This window comes from Podarcis vaucheri (assembly GCF_965113315.1).
Source record: "Podarcis vaucheri genome assembly, chromosome: 10".
Taxonomy (NCBI): Eukaryota; Metazoa; Chordata; class Lepidosauria; order Squamata; family Lacertidae; genus Podarcis; species Podarcis vaucheri.
Window position 1 is genome coordinate 30393295 of NC_138748.1, and position 20062 is coordinate 30413356.

Sequence of the window (20062 nt, forward strand, 5' to 3'; positions counted from 1 at the left end):
TACAGTATAGTAGCTTGTATGATCAGACATGCATGCCTCCAGGTTGGCAAACAGCCAGTGACACATAATAAATTCCACCGTCACAAGACAGGATTGGTATGAAGTAAGAACTCCACAATATTAGTTAAAATAGAAAAGCCCTGCTCAGCAGAAAACAGCATTTTAAAATCGATGTACCGTACTTTCTCATATAACTATTTGGGTTAATAGCCAAAAAGTATAATTTTTTTTAGTTTCGTGCATGTGCTTTTTCTGTCAGAGGATTATTCTAGCAACAATAGCTATTATAAAAGCTAACTATTTTCAAAGCAATAATAAACTGGGTATCCAAATGCATTTGGATTCTCATGCATACGGCTGTTCAGACAGCTGTAAAGTCTGACTCAGCCTCTTCAGTGGCCTGTCCTTTAGTTAATTTAACCAAGGTTCCTGTTTACAGTCCATTTGCTCCTCCGTTGTCTCAGACGAGATGCAGCCAAGCAAATAAAATGCAGGTTATGGTTTAGATTTCTGTCGTGTTGCTTATTTAAAAATGGAAGCATTGCTTCAGTTTGGACATATGCTGAAGCCTTCATAGCAATAGTTTTCCGCTGCTGCTAGTATAGCACTTTGGGGAACAATGTTGCCACTACCCAACCGTTAAAAATCAGTAGAATTTATTATATTTTCAACTTGTAGAAGTTATGTTAGTCAGAGTGGCTATCTTGATTATACAAAAAATTGAGGCAACTTAGGAATTTGCATGGTTTTGAAATTGCGTTTATTGTTTGTTTCATAAAATTTATACACCGATTGATTAAAAAAATTAATGTGCTTTACAAAAAGATAAAACAATAAAAAACTAAAAAACACAACCCTACTTTTAAACACACAGAAGTTAAAATACTAAAACGTATTAAAATTCCCTCAACCTCCTAAGCAGATGGGTAGGCTTGTTGTAAACAAGAATCTTTTTAGCAGGTGCAGAAAAGAATACAGTGAAGGCACCTGCTTGATCTCAATGGACAGCGAGTTCCAAAGTTCAGGTGCTGTCACACTAAACGATTGAGTACTTACAAATGTGGAACTGGTATTATGTGGCACCTATAGTGGTGCCAATTACACTGATCGATGCAGTCAAGTGAGCGCATGTGGGGTAAAGCAATCTCGTAAGTAAACTGGTCCCAAGTTGTTAAGGGCTTTATATGCCAATAGTAACATCTTGAGGTTGGCATGGTAGCAAATCTGTGCAGATCTCTGAGCACAGGTGTTATATGCTTGCAAGGGCTCACTTCCTCCAGCAATTGTTCTGCAGCATACATTTATGACGGTTGTATGTGTTTGGGTTGGTTTGTTTTAATTAAATTTGCAAATGGCCCCGTACCCTGAAAGGTACATTAGAAATGGGTTTGTCTACTTATAGAGTAATTCACACTGATATCAGTGTGTTATAAGAAAAAAACTTCTCCTTTTCCCTTATGGGGTACCCAAGAGCCCATATAAAATCCTTATGTAGGTTCTCTATCGGTAGGAGAAATTAACAGAGGCCAACCAGAGAATATTGAGAAGCAAAGCAACTAAGTAAGTCTGATCTTTATTAAACTGTTGCAACAGGGTGCTCACCCCACCACCACACAGGAGGGAGGAGGAACCCAGAACAAAGGTGTGCAAGCCCTTATATAGATTTTCGAAATTGCCACCCTATATCTCAAGGCCACCTCCAATACATCATACATACATCACAGAAGGGGCGGTCTACAGCAGAATCCTGTCTGGCAGGAAACCTGCGAATGGGTTTACCTGGACAGCCTGGCCATTCTTTTGTGATGATAATTACTTAATTCCTGAGTCCAGGTCACAGGTTCACCCTAAGGTAAAGGTAAAGGTACCCCTGCCCGAACGGGCCAGTCTTGACAGACTGTGGGGTTTGTGCGCCCATCTCACATTTATTGGCCGGGGGCCAGCGCTGTCCGGGGACACTTCCGGGTCACGTGGCCAGCGTGACATCGCTGCTCTGGCGAGCCAGAGCCGCACACGGAACGCCGTTTACCTTCCCGCTGGTAAGCGGTACCTATTTATCTACTTGCCCCCGGGGGTGCTTTCGAACTGCTAGGTGGGCAGGCGCTGGGACCGAACAGCGGGAGCGCACCCCGCCGCGGGGATTCGAACCGCCGACCTTTCGATCGGCAAGCCCTAGGCGTTGAGGCTTTAGCCCACAGCGCCCATATTGTGCCCATAATGCAGGATTTGTGAGCACAGAGACAATGGCGAGGCTTTTCCCATTTCCATCCAGACTGCAGAGGAATATTTGAGGCCACTGAAGAGTCAAAATGGCTTTAGGACTGTTTTCCTGTACTGTTTCAGACACATGGTTTATGTATTTATATATGTGTTTGCCTGGTACATTTATTTTATATCTTAGACCTTGTAATTCTCATAGAAGTGGGAACTTGCTTCTGAGTAAATATGCTTTGATTTGATTGAAAATCGATTAAATCATGAGATTCAAAACCTAAGGCAGTGAGAAGTACAGGCAATCCTAGCTGTTCCAAGGAGAACCTCAACTGCAGCCCGAACCATGAATGAGTTCAATGGCAGGCTTTCATTCATTTCTTCACTATACCAGATGGGTAGCAGCGATTTAAAATAAAATAATGACCACATAAAACCAGGCCAACCCATGGTTGAAACTTTTTTTTGTCCCACTGACTCAAAATATACTAAAGTGAATAAAGCATTGAATAACATTGGTGTTAACTTTTCTGGACTACCGTAGACCAAAATTCTCTGGACATTCACAAAAATCAATAAAACACACAGATGTAGTTTGAGACTTATAAATACAGATGTCATAAAAACACAGAATCTGGAATACAAAGTATGCTACACCCCTCCCCCAAACCAGATCAGCCTTTGCTATTTGTTTGTTTGTTTGTTTGTTTGTTTTTAAGGGAAAGCAATTTGGATGCACATTTAAATGCACCAAAGCAAATAATTCAAATTAAAAGGGATGGCTGAATTAAAAGGTCTTTACCTGGTGGGGAAAAATGGCATAATGTGGGTGCACCACATTGCATCAGCTAGTGGGGGTGGGGGGTGGTCCTGCTTAGTGCGGAAGGCTCTCTTCAGGTGCTTAAGGTGCTTTTCAAAACTACTGTTTGAAACAGCCCGTGCTTCTCCTTTAAGAGAGCAGGTGAGAAGTGCCTCTTCCTTGCTAACCCGCTACTTACTGTCAGTGATGTATTTGAAATGAAAGTTGACAGTGCATTTATCAAATTCCTCTGATACTCTGCTCAGGTTGACATCAGCAGTTAACATTATTTTAAGAAGGACATGTGTAACGCAGAAAGGCAAGTAATCATCAGCTCATTTCCACATGTAATTTCTATCCATTCACGACCAGTCGGCTTTTTAAAGCACAACACTGTGAAGGAACGTGCACCATTTTTGTAACCATGTGCTCTCTTGTAGCTAATGAAGCTTGGCAATTTATCTGCGTGTTTTCTATGTCTGCTGGGGAAAATTCATGTCTACTGGGGCAAATGTAAAGTTATGAAAATAGTAGCCAATCCGCATTCTGCAATTTTGCATTGTTTGCTACTGAAGCAGAACAGGTTGGACAATTAGGCGTGCACAGTAAGCCAGGTTTATTGAAGCAAATGCATTTGCACAGCTGACAGTAAATGGACTGTATAGTTACAAAATGTTTCACACGGAATGTTAATGATGACAAAACTGGGATCTTAAACAACTCCTTCTAGCCCTGCTGCTTCCAATATAACTGTCCTGTGTATTTTAACATCCAAATTAATTCCACATAAAATAAAATCTATTTATCTTTTTTCGTTCTAACCCTGCAGACGTCTGGCAGGAAATGGCTTGACACACATCCCCAAAGGAGCATTTTCTGGGCTTTTCAGCCTTAAAGTACTGTAAGTAAACCAACATTTCTGTGTGGTTTGTGGGCCTAATATAAAAGCAACACTTTAAGTGAATTGTTCATTTTGATCAGAGTATGACCAGGAAAAGATGATTAATGCTTTTAGAAAAATAAGGCATTTGCTTCATTGTATTAAACCTTGAAACTTTGAAAGATGGGTGATGTCCCAAAATGAGTTCACTCATAAAGTTAATGTCTCTGTATAATATCAAATAAAGATCTAATTTTGTAATTGTTTCTTTAACTTCCTACAGAAGGGCAGGTTTTAGCTCTCAAAGTTCAGAGACATTTATAATGAGGATGGAAAAAAGGAGGTCACTTTTATTTCTATTTATATGGGTGGGAAGATGGACAAAATGAGCAGATTAATTACTTCAAACATCATAGTATTTAAGAAACATTACGCCCATATCTTATGTTATTTCTTGGTAGATGTAGTCAGTTAAGGATAAACCTAACTGTTAACAAACTTTGTTAAACTGTGAAGTACATTCCAAGCAGGTCTTTATGAAAGCAAGCAGGTTTCAGCTTTTTGCTGAAAAACATTCCTTTTGAGAAGTGGAGTACCTTATCCATGATTGCACCCATTGTGTGGAATCATCTTCCTTCTGAAGTTAAGCAGCACTGCCTTTGACTATATTCTTACACCTCCTTGAAACATACTTATTTAGCAAGGCCTCTGCAGATGTGTAGTCCTAGTTTGTGTTCTTAATTTTCTAGGTTGTTTTTTCTAAGATGCATTTTATTCTCTGTGTTGTTATGTTTTTGTTAAATATTTAATATTTATTAGATTTCTATATCACCCTTCATCCAAGGATCACAGGGCAGTTTACAATATAAAAACACAAAAATACATGCTATAGTAACAAATGAGAACAATAACACTACACACATAACACAGTTCAAAAGGCCATATATTGTTTAGTTAGCCAGAGGCCTGGGAGAAGAGGAGTGTTTTCACCTGGTGCCTAAATATATGTAATGTAGATGGCACAGGGCTTCAGATGATGATCACAGGATTCAGGTAAGTTAATATGGGGAGAGGTGGTCCTTAAGGTATTGTGGTTCTAAGCCATTTAAGGCTTTATAGGTCAAGACCAGCTCTTTGAATTGGGTCCAGAAACTAATTGGCAGCCAGTGCGTTCAAGCCAGGATTGGCATTAAATGCTCAAACCATCTTGCTCTGGTGATGAAAGTGGCCACTGAATTGTGCACTGTCTTCAAGGGCAGCACCATGTATAATGTGTTGCAACGATTTAACCTAGAGATTATCAGAGCATAGACAACAAAAGTTAGGCTAGTCCTGTCCAGGTAGGGGTGCTGCTGGGCCACTAGCCAAAGCTGATGGGAGGTACTCTGCACCAGCAAGGCCTCAAGTGACAGCAAAGGATCTAAAAGTAACCCCCAAGCTGCATACCTGCTCCCTTAGAGGGAAGATAACCCCATCAAGAGCCTTAGTCTTATCCGGATTAAGCTTCAGTTTGTTGGCTCTCATCCAGTCCATTGCAGAGACAAGACAAGTGTCATCAGCATATTGTTGACAATCTACTCCAAAATTCCAGGTGACCCCCTCTCAGTGTTTCATGTAGCATAGGGAATAAAGCTGAACTATGAGGAACCCCACATTGAAGACTCCACAGGGCAGAAGAACACTCCTCAAGCATCACCTTCTGAAAACAACCATCCAAGTGGGACTGGAACCACTCATCCACAATATGGACAGCTCTTTAAATGACGAGAAGAGGCACACACTTACATTTTATTAATTTATCTCATTAATATCCTACCTTCCTCCATGTATTTCTCTCTCCTACCCATTTTATCCTAACAACAACCCTGTGAGATAGTTTAGGCTAAGAGAGAGTCTTCCAGCTATCCCCTCTATGCTACTCTGGCTCTCAAATTCTACAAAGTTTTGGTTTTATCTCTAAACCTTGGTTTCTAAATAATGGTAACTAGCAGGTGGTACACTCTATTTTGGAGACCAGATCTCACACCCATGCTACTAACCATTTTCCTTCTGGGGGGGTTATACCAGTGTAAGATACTAAACACTGGCCTCTGGTTTGTAGGCTAAAATTGTTTAACTCTCTCTCTCTCTCTCTCTCTCTCTCTCTCTCTCTCTCCAAATGCAGAATGCTTCAGAATAATTTGCTAAAGCAAGTTCCTGCTGAAGCACTCCAGAACCTGCACTCTCTCCAGTCTCTGTAAGTATATGCATATATCCTATAATACACTACATGGTTCTTAATGGTAATTATGCCAAAGTATGTCATTGTATAACCTCTGCTCCCATTAATTATAAAAAATAGCATAATCTGAAGTACAAAGTTGACACTACATGGCAGAAATAATAGTGTACAAATGAAGCACAAGATCACAACTTTTTTCAAAGTATTATTCTTACTGCTTAAACAAAAAAATAGTTGAATAAGGAATTGCTTCCTTGAGCGTTCTGGTCTCTCTTTCAGATAGAACAGATTCAGATGTACTAATGCCCTCCAATGAGAGTGTCCCTTTTAATATATATTAAAATAATAAATATGCAATTAGTATTTTATGCCACAAAGGCATAATCTCTCTTCCTCTTGTGTTTCAAAGGCTGCAGAACAAGGGTTGAGCAATGTATTGCACCTGTGTGTCAACTTAGAATTCTGTCTGATCCAATATTTTACTTTAAATGAGAGTAAGCCTACAGTCCACATGATTGCTGAAATAAATCTGACAAACGAGACCCAGTGAATACTACAGCAGAAATGCATTTCAAAAAGAAACTTTCATTTCAATTTTAGTGATTTTTAATTCTGTGCATCAGTGTTGCTTCCTCCAACAACCTAAATAGTAAGTGTTTATATATATGATAAGCCATATAAACAAAGGGTTCTTTGTGGTGTTGAAAGAGAGTTGAATTTTCAACAGAGTTTCTAAATAAACTATCTCGCTATCTCTCGTTCTTTGTTGCAAATGCCTTTCTAGAAGATAGAAAAGAGGAGGCGAAGGAGAAAGAAGGAGAGAAAACTGAGAGGTTGTGTTGACTGTGTAAGGGTGTTTGGTGACAAAATTAAAATAAAAAGAGAATGAGAGTGGTCAGTAGGAACTTTAAACAGCTGTGGAGCAGACAGCAGATAGGAATGATAAGTACCGTACATGTACTATCAGTTGAAAGAGGATCGTTGGCAAATGTGACCTCTTTGAGCAAAAGAAAACCAGGATTATTTTGTTTCTTCCAAATGAGTCTGTGCCCGTCTGATAAAGGTGTGCATAGATTTAGTTTCTCGTTTCATACAACCTAGTAATTTTCTATCCATAAGGTGATTTGCGTCTTGGTTTCCAATTTACAATGAGGATTCTTTTGAAACTATTCAAAACCGGGAAACCTTTTTTTTTTTTTAAGGAGTTGAAAGCTTTAAAAGCCAACTAGGAGCTTCTACAAAATGGGAGCTTTCTTTTAAGGTATGACACGGTTTAGAAGTTAGTTCATTTGAAGGTGTTTTATTTGAATTCTGATGGCTTTGTCCCATTTTGCTCATGTGCCCATCTTATTGCTTGTCTACAGGTTACCTGCAATTGAACAGCTATGCCTATTCTTCCATGTAGCACAAATAGAGCCATTCCGCCCCCCCCCCCCCGAAAAGACACATTCTACTCCCAAATGCAGAATTAATTTACTAGATCACCATGGGGCAAATAGGTTTTCTTCCCATCCCCACAAATCCTTTTACCATTGTCTGAGAGGATGGTGGGCATTTTGGACTAGGATGAGTAGGATAAGTAGCCTATTCCTTTAAACCACCAGGCATTTATGTCCTAGATAATAATGGGCTGTGCTTATTTAGATCAGGGGTCTGGAACGTTTCCTGGCTGGCGGGTCTCATCCTGCGTTCCCTGCCCCCAGTGGGCCACTTTGACAGGTGGATAAAGCCTATAAAACAGAATTTGCATGAAGGTACTGATTTTTTAAATATCTCTCGGGAACATGGGAAGCTACCTTATACCACGTCTGACCATTGGTCCATCTAACTTAGTAGTGTCTGCACAGTCTGGCAGCATCTCCCCAGGGCTTCATGCTGGATTCCCTTGCAGCCCTCCCTGGGCAGGCATGGACCTGAACCTGAGGACTTCTGAATACAAAGCAGATGGTCTACCCTATGGACCTTCCCCATAATGAACATAGATCTTAAACAAACCATTTTAATGTTTAATATTACATTTCATTTTGCATACAAATTCAGTCTGTAGCCTCTGCTCCAGCCATGTGCTGCAATGAGATTCTGGATTCTGCGTGAGGCAAGGTGGTTCGAGTTGTCAAGCTCTGTTCCTCCTTCACTTGAAAGCCCTCTACTAACTGCATCCTTATTCTGATTTGTATATATCTTCCTCTGCAAGTGCTGAAATGCTGGGACTGCCTGCCCCACAACATTTAGGAACACTGGGTTCCCAAATGTGACACTGGCTTCCTATGGTTGCAAGCCCATCTCTTCATTGCCCATCCTGACTTTGCTTGTACCAGCCATGAGAATCTGTTGACCTGTATAGATGGTATATTACACCGGTGAAGCTAGCCAAGCTCTATAAGGTAGATAATAAATGCTGGAAATGTAAGGAAAAAGAAGGTACCTTTTATCATATGTGGTGGGATTGTAAGAAAGTGAAATGCTTCTGGGATATGATATATAATGAAATTAAGAAAATGTTGAAATATACATATACTAAAAAACCGGAAGCTTTTCTGCTGGGAATTGTAGGTACAGACATTAACAGACAAGATACTAAGCTTTTCCTATATGCAACCTCTGCAGCAAGAATTTTATTAGCACAGAAGGGCTAATAAAATAGGGCTGGCCTCTTATTTCATGAGCTGCTTGAAGTTGCATCCTGCTAAAAAGGAGCACTGTGCATTAGGGATGTTTGATGCCCCATGTGCCAGAGAGGAAACAGCTGGGATCCTGAAATTGTGTCTGGAAGCAGCTGCAAAAGCGGGTTTCTGACCCACAACCAGGGGATAGACCCAGAAGAAATATGAGAGCCCCAGAAAGACTAAACCTGTGAATTAATCGAAATGGACTGGAAACTGTGTAAAAAAATAAATCCCAAGGCTCAGAAACTGGATTGTTTGATTTACTCAAGAGGAAGAATTCTGGGGAAACTTCTAAGCAGTCTGTGGACTCAGCTACACAGCTGCAAATAAAATGTTTTAAGTGCGTTGTAAAGTGCATTATACAAATGTGACACTAGATCGTGATGGTGAGCTATGGCAAATTCAATATATTTTTCAAGAAGCATTTTCAGAACATTTTTTATATATGTCTAGATTCCACCTGTGTGTTTGGAGGCAGACTGGTGTTCATGCTCTTTGGACTGTGGGGTAATTTACAAAAGGACTCTTCCTGCAAGCTCAACAATGATTTTGAAATGAGTTCAATATTTGTGGATTCTGATGCAACATATGCCTATGTATTTAGCTGTCCACATGGAACTCTTCCTCACAGGTAACAACAGTGTTATTCAATCAGGAATGTGAGAGACATCCAGAATTATGTGTACAGTCGTACCTTGGTTCCCGAACTTAATCTGTTATGGGAGTCCATTCAACTCCTGAAACGGTTCAAAAACCAAGGCGTGGCTTCTGATGGGCTGCAGAAGCTTCCTGCAGTCAAGCAGAAGCTGCGCCGGACATTCAGCTTCCGAAAAACGTTCGCAAACTGGAACACTTACTTCCGGGTTTGCAGCATTCAAGAGCTGATTTGTTTGGGAGCCAAGCTGTTCGAGAACCAAGGTCCCACTGTATCATGGAAAACACTGCTTTTAGTTCTGCCGCTTTATCTACTCTTCTGGTTCTTAGTGCATGCCTAAACAAAACTATATTCGACTTCACTGAGCAGACTATTGCACATGAAAGTTCAACGCCATAAAGCATTTGATTTATCCTCAAACTGCAACAGACTAATAAGGCTATTTCCTGGAGTATTTTCCATGTGATTCATGGTGGAATTTTTTTCTAGCGTCAGATGCACATGTGCAGATTTTGTATAGCATCTCTTTAAAAATTCACAAATAATATGAAAGGTTTTTTAAAAACCACCTATGAAGGTGATCGTGAGGAAATCCTGCCTATACATCTCTTTGGAATGCCCCAAACTGACATCTAGGCCTTAGATGAAAGCTAAGAATAGCCTCTGAGCATCTTTAGTTCTCATTCATTACTTCCTCCTTCAATGCCCTTTATGGCTTCTCAGATCCTGTATTTGTATTTTCTCTGAGGTGAATGTACTTCATGGCTGTGTCCCAGAAAGTGCACTATAGTAGCATAAGGAATCAGTATTTTATTCCTAGATATAATGAGAATAAATGAGAAAGACTGATTGTCATAACTCTTAAAGTATAATATTTTCTACATAAGCTGCAGAGCATATGGCCAGAGCACGCACAATTTGTTATTAAAAGCGACACTAGGTTGCATTCCTTATGCTTCGTGAATTCTCCTTGAAAGATTTGGACATTTTAAGTGAGTTCATGATCAATTTCATGTTATATTCTTCCTTATATGCTATCTATAGTAGGAAATAATAAAAAAGTATCCCTAAATTGGCCCACTTTTGAGCACAATAGCTGCTTTTAAACTTTCCACATGTTAGCCATATATTTTAAATTATAAATAAGGTACAGTTTATGAGCTAATGGATTTAGCTTTGAAAGTGCCAAAACTTTGATCAGCACAACTAAAACAACTGAATGAAAACGTTAAGGTTTTCATTGCATGTTTTATAGATCAGCATGCATTATTTACATTATGACAGGAAGCACAATCACTAATGAAAAGTTTTATTATCTGTAACTAGAAAAATGGTACTTAGGAATAAAAGAAAAGATTAGATAACAAAGGAACATTTGTGGCGGTAGGTTTTAAGACTGCTTTGTGAACTCTTTAACTGGGTTGCATTTTCTGTAGTGGTACATGCTACAGTAGCTTCTTAGCGTGGCATGTTAAAAATTAACTTTGCTGGATTTGAATGGGAAATTAGTATAGTTACTTCTGTATAGATGTGTAGTGCATGCTTGCCATAAGCTTAGGTATATACCCTGTAACATTTAAAGGTTAAAAGCTAATGCACAGAACTAAACTTTTTTTAAAAAGATGTATGACTCCAAGGGGCAAGCAGAGTGCCCACCCTCCCAAAAAACAGTGGGATGCTCTCTCTAGGGAGACCTGCCTGTTGTCAACATTGATATATTTTCAGTACCAGGTCAAAATGTACTTCCACACCCAGGCATTTAGCTGTTAATTTTTATTTTGTGAGGTTTGATGGCTTTGTTAGTGCCTGTTTAATAGTGCTTATACTAATGTTTGCAGTGGCCGTTGGATGTTTTGTTTGTCTTGAATTTATATAGGATCACTTTTAGTCAGAGATTCTTTTTGATCCTACCTACTTTTATTTTTATTACGTTTTCTGTTCCAATATATAAATCACCTTGAAACTTTATGGTAGAAGTGATTCCTGCAGTGCTATGTTGAGGCACAGTCTGGATAACACAGTTGGTTAGTGTGGGGAGCCAATAATGCCAAGGTTGCAGGTTCGATCCCATATGGGACAGCTGCATAGTCCCGCATTGCAGGGGGGTTGGACTAGCTGTTTCTCAGGAGGTCCCTTCAACTCTACTGATTCTGTTATTCACTGTGGGAAATGTAAATGTAAAATGGCTTATAGTTGCTTACAACCAGTTGCTGTGCTGACCACTGGTGCTCTTACCAACGACACCTCCACCACCAATAGAACAATTTAGGGCACAATACAAAGTTGCTGCTGCCAAGACCCTTCGGGGCAGCAGAGAGGCTGCCACATCTGTAGCCCTACTGTTCATGACAGGAGAAAGTGGGGAGAGGGCAATTGGGCCCAGCCCCTGCAACAGCTCTAAGGCAGGCACAGCTGTTGGATCAAGATTAGCCCAATGGCATCTCCAATGGCAGAGAGTCCAGCTCAAGCATTTACCCTCACTAGATTCAACATGCTGCCATCTGCCTTATTGCAGGGCAGATTCGAGGGTAAACCATACGCGGAATAAGTCTACCCCTGCGGCTCTCATGCCTTGTTATGCTGCCGTTTCTACGGGGATAGATGCTCAGTATTTATTACCCCTGCTATGCAAAAATCTCCAAATGAATCCGAACTTCAATGTCTAAAATCCCTTGTAGAGGACAAGGATCCTGAGATCACGCTAAGAGTAACTAAATTCTGTGTGATTGCCATAAAACTTAGGGAACAAGCTGTGCTATCATAATGCTTAAGGCCTTAAATGATAATTTAAGGTTATATGTTAGTAGGTTTTAATTTATATATATTTTAACTGTTGCTATATCTGTATTGTCCCTGTTATACCTAATTGCAAATTCAATTGTACCCCTATTGTGTTTTATGACCTCCTTGACCAGCTCAGGGTCCAGTGAAACTCTGAATAGCTCAGCCATGCCTCTGCCCCTCCCTCAGAATGTTCCATTTGCGATGGACTCTGCTGGTGCTGATACTCCAGCATGTAGATGGAAGAGGTCAGCACCCATGGAGCATCGCTTAGGCCACTTCCTGTCAAAGGCTAACAGGAACCTGGCTTGGCTGGTAGAGCTTAGCCAAAAGGTGCCGCCACTCAATCCAACACCCACCCACCCCCAACAAGTCTGGTGTAAGAAGGGCTTGGATTGCTCTGTAAGTCATTACTTTGAATATTTCAGTGGAAATGGTTCACAGGTCTGTGCACATTTAGGAGCAGTCAGTGAGGAGGGACTGTTATCACACGCCTGGCCTCCCAGCAGCAGGCTCTGATGCTTACCAGGAGAGAAAGGGGTGCTGTGATGGATGTTCTGTAGGCACATGGATGCACTCACACAGCACTGACCAGCACACCTCCTCCTAGCAAGTGGCAGAGATGTCGCTGCCAGGAGGTCAGGTGTTTGGTGGTGCCTCCATCACTCACCCATCACTCCTGTGCACATCAAGTACCATTCCATTCAGCAAGATGACACTTGATGACACTGCAGATGACGCTGGAGCTGGCCCTGAAGTAAATTGCTGTAAAATGCAGACAGCCCATCATTTACTGTTTAAGAGGGTGAAATCTTGATTTTATTGGCGCCTTGGTACAGAGTATGCCCGCCGCTCAGGCATATCATGCAGGCTTATGCCTAAAGTCCTACAATCCCAACTAATGTAAGCAGCAGTGCTAGAAGAAAGAGCTATAAGATCTAGGCAGGATGTTAGCCCTGCTGGAGAAAAACACACACGTGCGAATTAATTAAAGAAAAGGTTTTTAAAAAGAAGCTTTAATCAGTGTAACTGTCAAGCTGGTGAACTCTAAAGTCCTTGGCTTAGACTGAAACGTCACACAGACGAGAAATGCCTTTCTGACTAAATGCAAAGAAACTTTGTATTTCCATTCAAAGTATATCTCACTTGGAAACGTAGCACAAAATATTCTTGTTGCCCTTGCAGAGTGGGTATTTCTAAACATTTCCAGCTTTACCCATTTGTTGACAGACCTTGTGAGCTGTTTTGGAAGCTGTGTCCCTACAGCCTGCCATGTCAGTTTTCATATTGAAAATTTAATTGTAAAAGGGCTTTGACACTGAACTTTTATAAATTTGTTCCAACTGACCTTGTCTCAGTTATTTGCCAGCCTGGCATAAAGCCACCGAAATTGTTATTTGTTCTCGTGCAGTAGGTAGAAATACTGTGAACAAGTAGATAGAAAGGACCTGACATTTTACATGAGCAAAAACGAAGAAGCAGCTTTAAATAAAAAGATTAACAGGCCTGCCATAAAGCCCAGTTTCTTTCAAATGAGCTAGCTTTGCCTCGTACAAGATTACTTGGTCTGCTTGCATTTTCATTTTGTTCAGTGAAAAAAAGAAAACATTTAAGCATATTTTTACTTCATCTTTCTTTTCTTTTCTTTTTGTATAATTTATCTGGACACAACCTATTTAGCCTGCAAAGTACAGTGGTACCTCGGGTTACATACACTTCAGGTTACATACGCTTCAGGTTACATACGCTTCAGGTTACAGACTCCGCTAACCCAGAAATATTACCTCGAGTTAAGAACTTTGCTTCAGGATGAGAACAGAAATCGTGCTCCGACGGCGCGGCAGCAGCAGGAGGCCTCATTAGCTAAAGTGGTGCTTCAGGTTAAGAACAGTTTCAGGTTAAGAACAGACCTCCGGAACGAATTAAGTACTTAACCCGAGGTACCACTGTATTTCCTAAACAAGGGAGCTGGTTTGGACATCACTGTAAACCATGGTTGAGATGGGAATGACTCAGAATGAGCCCTGGGCTTGTGCATCAACAACCTACCGTATTTTTCGCTCTATAACACGCACCCGGCCATAACACGCACGTAGTTTTTAGAGGAGGAAAATCTGTAGGCATGCCACCCATAGGCATTTCCTCCATAACACGCACAGACATTTCCCCTTACTTTCTAGGAGGAAAAAAGTGAGTGTTATGGTGCAAAAAATACGGTACCTCCGACCAGTATGGCTGCAAGAAGAAGACCAAAAGCTTTTGCTTTCATTATTTTATTAACTGCAGCTTGCCATTTTTTTCTGAAGCAGATGATGTGTGGTTAATCTCGACTAAGCCTTGTTTGACAAAAGGCAACTTCAGGCCATGGGCTTGAACCACAGTGTAAAGTTGGAATGTAACACTAAACTGCTGTTGATCAAAAATGGAAGCAAAACTTGCAGCTGCTACCAGAAATACCCCACTTCCCAGTGCTGCTTTTCCCTCTTTCTCTGTCTAGTTTGTTTATTATTCCTTTACTTTCTGAGGAACTCAAAGTTGCCAACATGTAAAAGTACTGAAACAATATTTCAATTATAATCCCCAAATTAAATCCAATCTCAAAACCACACAAAAATTCAGTAATAATTCCTACGCAATCAAGTACCAGATAAAAAAATAATCAGCTCTGGGTTCCTTCATCCTTGCCCAGGAAGGCTTCAATTCTATGAAGCTCAGAAGGTAACTAACTCACTGTTCTGTGACTCTTTTAGTTGATTCATTGAAGGTATTGCATTCCTATTGGGCTTATCCATTTCTTGTGGTTCATTTCCGAGAACGCTAATCTAAAGAACAAAGCCCCCAATGGTGCAATAGGTCAGTGTGTCTGGCTGTTAATCGGAAGGTTGGTGGTTCAAGCCCACCCAGGGATCGCTGTGGGGTCCCTACTAAGGCTACAATTCCATGACTCTATGAAAGAAAACTACTACATACGGTACTTTTAAAAGGAGCAGTTACTTCCAGCTGTAATGTTGCATCAAATATTCTTCCTGGTGCATTTTGGTTTGGGGTCCTTGGGCTGTGCTATAACACCTTTTTCTTTCTCCAAGCAATCTAATCCAATACATCTATGAAATCCAGTAAAATTAATATTGATGCGGATACAGGATAGACTATGGATTTTTTTTTAAGTTCTGTATTCTTTTAAAGAGGGATATTACCTCTGACCCTCCAGATGCTGTTGGACTCCCAACTCTTATCAGGCCCAGATAGCATGGTTGATGGGGCTATAGACCAACAACAACTAGAGTGCCACAGGTTCCCTATGCCAGGTTTAAAGAGATTAGCCCTGGATTTGTGTCCCCTTTCTTCTCTTTCCATTCCTGCAACTGCAGGAAAGCGAAAAACTGTTAAAGGTTTGGATACAAAAGCAATGGAACAAGGAGCAAGTGAGGTAACAGGATCTGCTGATCCCACAGTGCTGGAACCTTTGTTTCAAAACCACCAAAGAATCTATCTTAGCTGCTAAATAGTGCTGGGAAATTACATCTGCTGTGCTGACTGCCTTATGCAGTAACAAATAGACTGTGTGCATTGAGGATTTTTGTGGTTTTGCTATAACCCTGCATTGTTTGTTGAAGGAAACTGGTGGCACCTGCACTGTGGCATTGTGGAATAAACCCTGTTGCTTTTCTTCAGGATTCTACAATTATATTAGTTAAGTGGCCTCAGCCCTGGATTTAGCGGGGGGTGCAGGTGGTTCCCCCACACAGGGCGGCAAGCTGATGGGGCACAAAACTATGATGTAGTGCACTTAAGAGAATGTGCAAACCAGAAGGCGAGAGGAGGGAAGGTGCCAAAAATGTTTCCTTGCTCAGGGTGGTGGTTTCCTTGCTCAGGGTACCCTGGTGGTCTCCTATTGCTGGCTCTGCAGCAACCAGAGCCAGCAATTAGGAGTTCTTTCGTGCCTTTAGATTCACCTCAGGAAGAACATTGAGTTAAGGTAAAATAAAGAATTTGCTATCTGAAAATGGACCTTTAATTGCAACTTGGATTTGGAAAACATATGAGGAAGGATGATTCAGTACCCCTCCAGAAACATCCTGTCACACATTTAAGTTTCTATTACAACTGGTAGAGCTGCCCAGTACTACACATGAAGAATGGGCCATCACCTTTATATTTAAAACATCAGTTCAGTGAGGCAATTTATAGTAGTGCTAAGAATGGCAAGTCATTTTTTTTTCTTTTTCTTTTTCTCTAGCCCTTTATGGCTTACAAAATGTTTTATGATTCTTAATCCATGTGCTTTCAAGCTAGAAACGGCCCACAAAGCTGAGTCTGGTCCATGAAGTAATTCTCTTCCATATCTGGCCCACAGCAGACCTTAATCAAAGTGTGATAAAATGCTTACAGTTGTTTGCAGCATACAAAAGGGAAAATAAAAGAAAGTAATGAAAAACTGGGATACTGTATTATTATTCTCAAAAGCAGAAACCTGCTACTTGCTCCCTGTTAGATTCATTTATTAGCAGATTTTGTCCTGCAAAATAATAATAATGTTTCTGCATTTTTTTTTAGACGCCTTGATGCTAACCATATTAGCCTCGTGCCCCCCAACTGCTTCAGTGGCTTGGTTTCACTGAGACACCTGTGGTTAGATGACAACTCTCTGACAGAAATTCCGGTGCAAGCTTTCAGAAGTTTGCCAGCACTTCAGGCAATGACACTGGCTCTGAACAAAATATACCACATTCCAGATTACGCTTTTGGAAACCTCTCCAGTTTAGTGGTTCTGTAAGTTTTCATTGCATTTCAAAGTGTAACATTTGAACCTTGTTATTTGCATCTTGAAGTAGTTGGTTTAATATAATATGAATAAGAGAGAAAGAATGTGCTTTCAGTAGATGCGAGCAGCAAAAATGTGACATGACTGATAGATTCAAAAATTGGTTAACAATTGGTTAATGTGGCTAGCTGAATGAAATAGAGGTTGAGATTGTAAATACTTCATTCTTCCCTTTATTCATGAATACTAACACACACATACACCCATCTGGATAATATGGCTTCTTTTGCCCATGTAAAAAGATACAAAATTTGAATTCATTGCCATTTGCAGTACTGAAACAAATTGCTGGCGAATAAGCTTTGATTGCACTTGCTGTTTCAGTAGAGTAGATAGACACTTGGGATCCAGTCTGTGTCACCTGACTGGATCACTTTAAAAACAATTTAATATGGGTTACAAAAAGATCTCTCCCATCACCTATAGAAGCACAAAATGGAATGATACAAATTATTATGTAGATATTTGAGTCTGCATCTGGTGAAAACATCCGGACTGAGCTTTCCGAGTCTGGTCTTCCCTGGTGTACCTGTCCCATCGCCCAATAACTGCATGCAGGCCTCTAAGGAATTGTGACAGTCCATCATGTGTAGGCCCAGATGTGCAATCTTGATACTACAGCGTTATAGTACAGCAAAACATCTAGCCTCAGCCTACATGTGTTGGACTCCATGTACATAGGCTGCTATATAAATGTGGTAATTCAAGATGCAGTCTTGGGGCGAAAAGCAAGCACACCAGGGGGTGATGGGAAAGCATGAGTCTGATGCTCTCCTTGTTCAAAGATTCAAGCCCAAGGCATTTGGGCATCTGAGGCAAAACACCCTCTGCCCAGTGGCGTAGCGTGGGTTGTCAGCACCCGGGGCAAGGCAAGTAATTTGTGCCCCCTAACCCGTGGATTTGCACCCCCTAACCCTAACCCCCAGATGTTGCACCCGGTGCGGCTGGGCCCCCCTGCACCCCCCACGCTACGCCACTGCCTCGGCCCCTCCTGCAATGGAGGGGAGGGGCGTGAGGCTCTGCAAAGTACAAGTTACCCCCCTTTCTCTCTCCAAAATACAGAATGGGCATGGCCAACATGCAAAATTCATGGGCTGTGATTATGCTAATAGTTAATTTTTAAAAAAATGAATATATTGTTCTTTTTGTGTCATATACCCAAATACTATGCATGTTTTTGATGTATAATTCACATATAGCCCCCCCCCCGAAAAAGCTGTTGCTGAATTCCCCCTTGCCCTGTTACTTTGCAGTTTAAGCCTGCATAATTCAGCAAGTTATGTAAAACTTCAGGTCAATGTGAAATCTGATACCATCTTCAATGGGAGAAAAACTGGGCCTACTGTCAATAAAAATGTAAATGTAATAGTAGCTTTTGGCAATGCTGTTTTGGGGAGAGAATATGTTTAATATGGGAGGCAGGCCTATTTTCCATCAAGGTTGTGGTGGGTGTGGTTTGTTAGGTTTCAGTAGTTTTACTCGGGTTTACATTTTTCTGCAAATTTTGTGCGGTACATCTTCCCATGGAATTTGTAGTAACAAAAAACACAATCACCTATCATAGTTATATAAAAGCAAAATGTGCTCACTTCAGCAGCACATATGCTAAAATGGGAATGATAACAGAGAAGATCTTGAAAAGCAAAACTTCTGCTGCCACCCCACTTTCAGCTGGAGGGAGGCTAGGAGAAGGGGGAGGAACATAAACAAAACTTGGGTATGGCGGTCTTGGCTCAAGATAGCTTGAGTGTGTAGTTGCAGTTCCAGTTCAACAGCAGGCAGAGGAACCTCCCAGATACAAAGACATTGTAAACCGTGGAACCTAACTTGGCATAAATCAAACTGTTCTAAACTGCACTGTGTACAAACCAATAGCTGATTAATTTATCCAAGCATTCTTGCAGGTCTACATGCACATTCCTTGTGTCATATATGCTTAATTTTTTTAATTTTCTTTATTCCTTCTCTCCCAACCTAAACATTATTTTAGATACGTGTGCTAAAAGTTTGTTTTAAATTACAAACATAACCTGCCTAGTTGCAGTATACATAAACAGACACTTAAATATTGGTTTTGCAACTATTGCAACTATACCAATTGAGTCTGTAATTTTTAAATCAGCTTTTAAAGCCAAAGGCCAAGTGAAAGCTAGTGGAAAGGTAAGAGGTAGAAAGCATTCCTTCTCGTTTCCTATCTTTGTGAGAACAGGACTTGCATATAAATCATGCCAGCCTTTTTTAAAAAAAACAACAACACTTATTTTAGATTTTTAAGCATCAAAATGTTTTCTTTTATGTCTACTGCATATAGCTTGTTTTTCTGACTTGTGTTCTTAATGTTCTAATGCAGGCATCTCCATAACAATAGAATCTACTCCCTGGGAAAGAAATGCTTTGATGGTCTCCACAACCTAGAGACTTTGTGAGTTGACCTTTTATTTGTTGTGCTTTGTTTTCAGTGTTTTCACTGACATTATGCAAAAATAAAAAAAAACAAAAGGCAAACATTATTTTGGGATTACTACAGGTTCAGGATGAACGTTTGTGATGACACTATAAAAGTAAATTTTGATGTCTAAATTTTTAAATGGTTTTTTTTCCTGATTAGTAGGCAATGGAACATAACAGTGACATTGAAACTTACTTATCGATCTTTGCATATTCTTAAATTGTCTATTTTGGCAGATTTTTGCCCAGATTAAACTTTTAACTTGGTTTATATTTGCTATTGCAGATTTAAATACACACAATTCTAATTTGCAACAACTGGCAATGCCTACAACAGTGTTCTTGGTTTGGTTTTGCATTTTTTTAAAAGTGTGTGTGTGTGTGTGTGTGTGTGTGTGTTAGGAAGCTGACATGTTTTATAAAGCTCAGCGGCACTCTGGCATGCTCAGTTGGGGAAGTGGACCTAAGATTATTTCTTGGGAATAGATTAACTAAGCACGACGTAATAAATACTGTGGATGGAGTGTTTACAAATGCTCATAAACATTTCCTACTCATCTCCTACTCTTGAAGTTC

The 20062-nt window shown here is 40.4% G+C and overlaps 1 protein-coding gene across 1 annotated transcript in view; it reads left to right on the forward strand.

Moving 5' to 3' along the window:
• Positions 1-20062, forward strand: part of LGR5 (leucine rich repeat containing G protein-coupled receptor 5) — a 69310-nt gene that overhangs the window by 28401 nt on the left and 20847 nt on the right. The window contains exons 3-6 of the mRNA XM_082241083.1: positions 3840-3911; positions 6055-6126; positions 16771-16986; positions 19389-19460. Of these exons, the coding sequence (XP_082097209.1) occupies positions 3840-3911; positions 6055-6126; positions 16771-16986; positions 19389-19460 (432 nt within the window). The remainder of the gene's footprint in view (positions 1-3839; positions 3912-6054; positions 6127-16770; positions 16987-19388; positions 19461-20062) is intronic.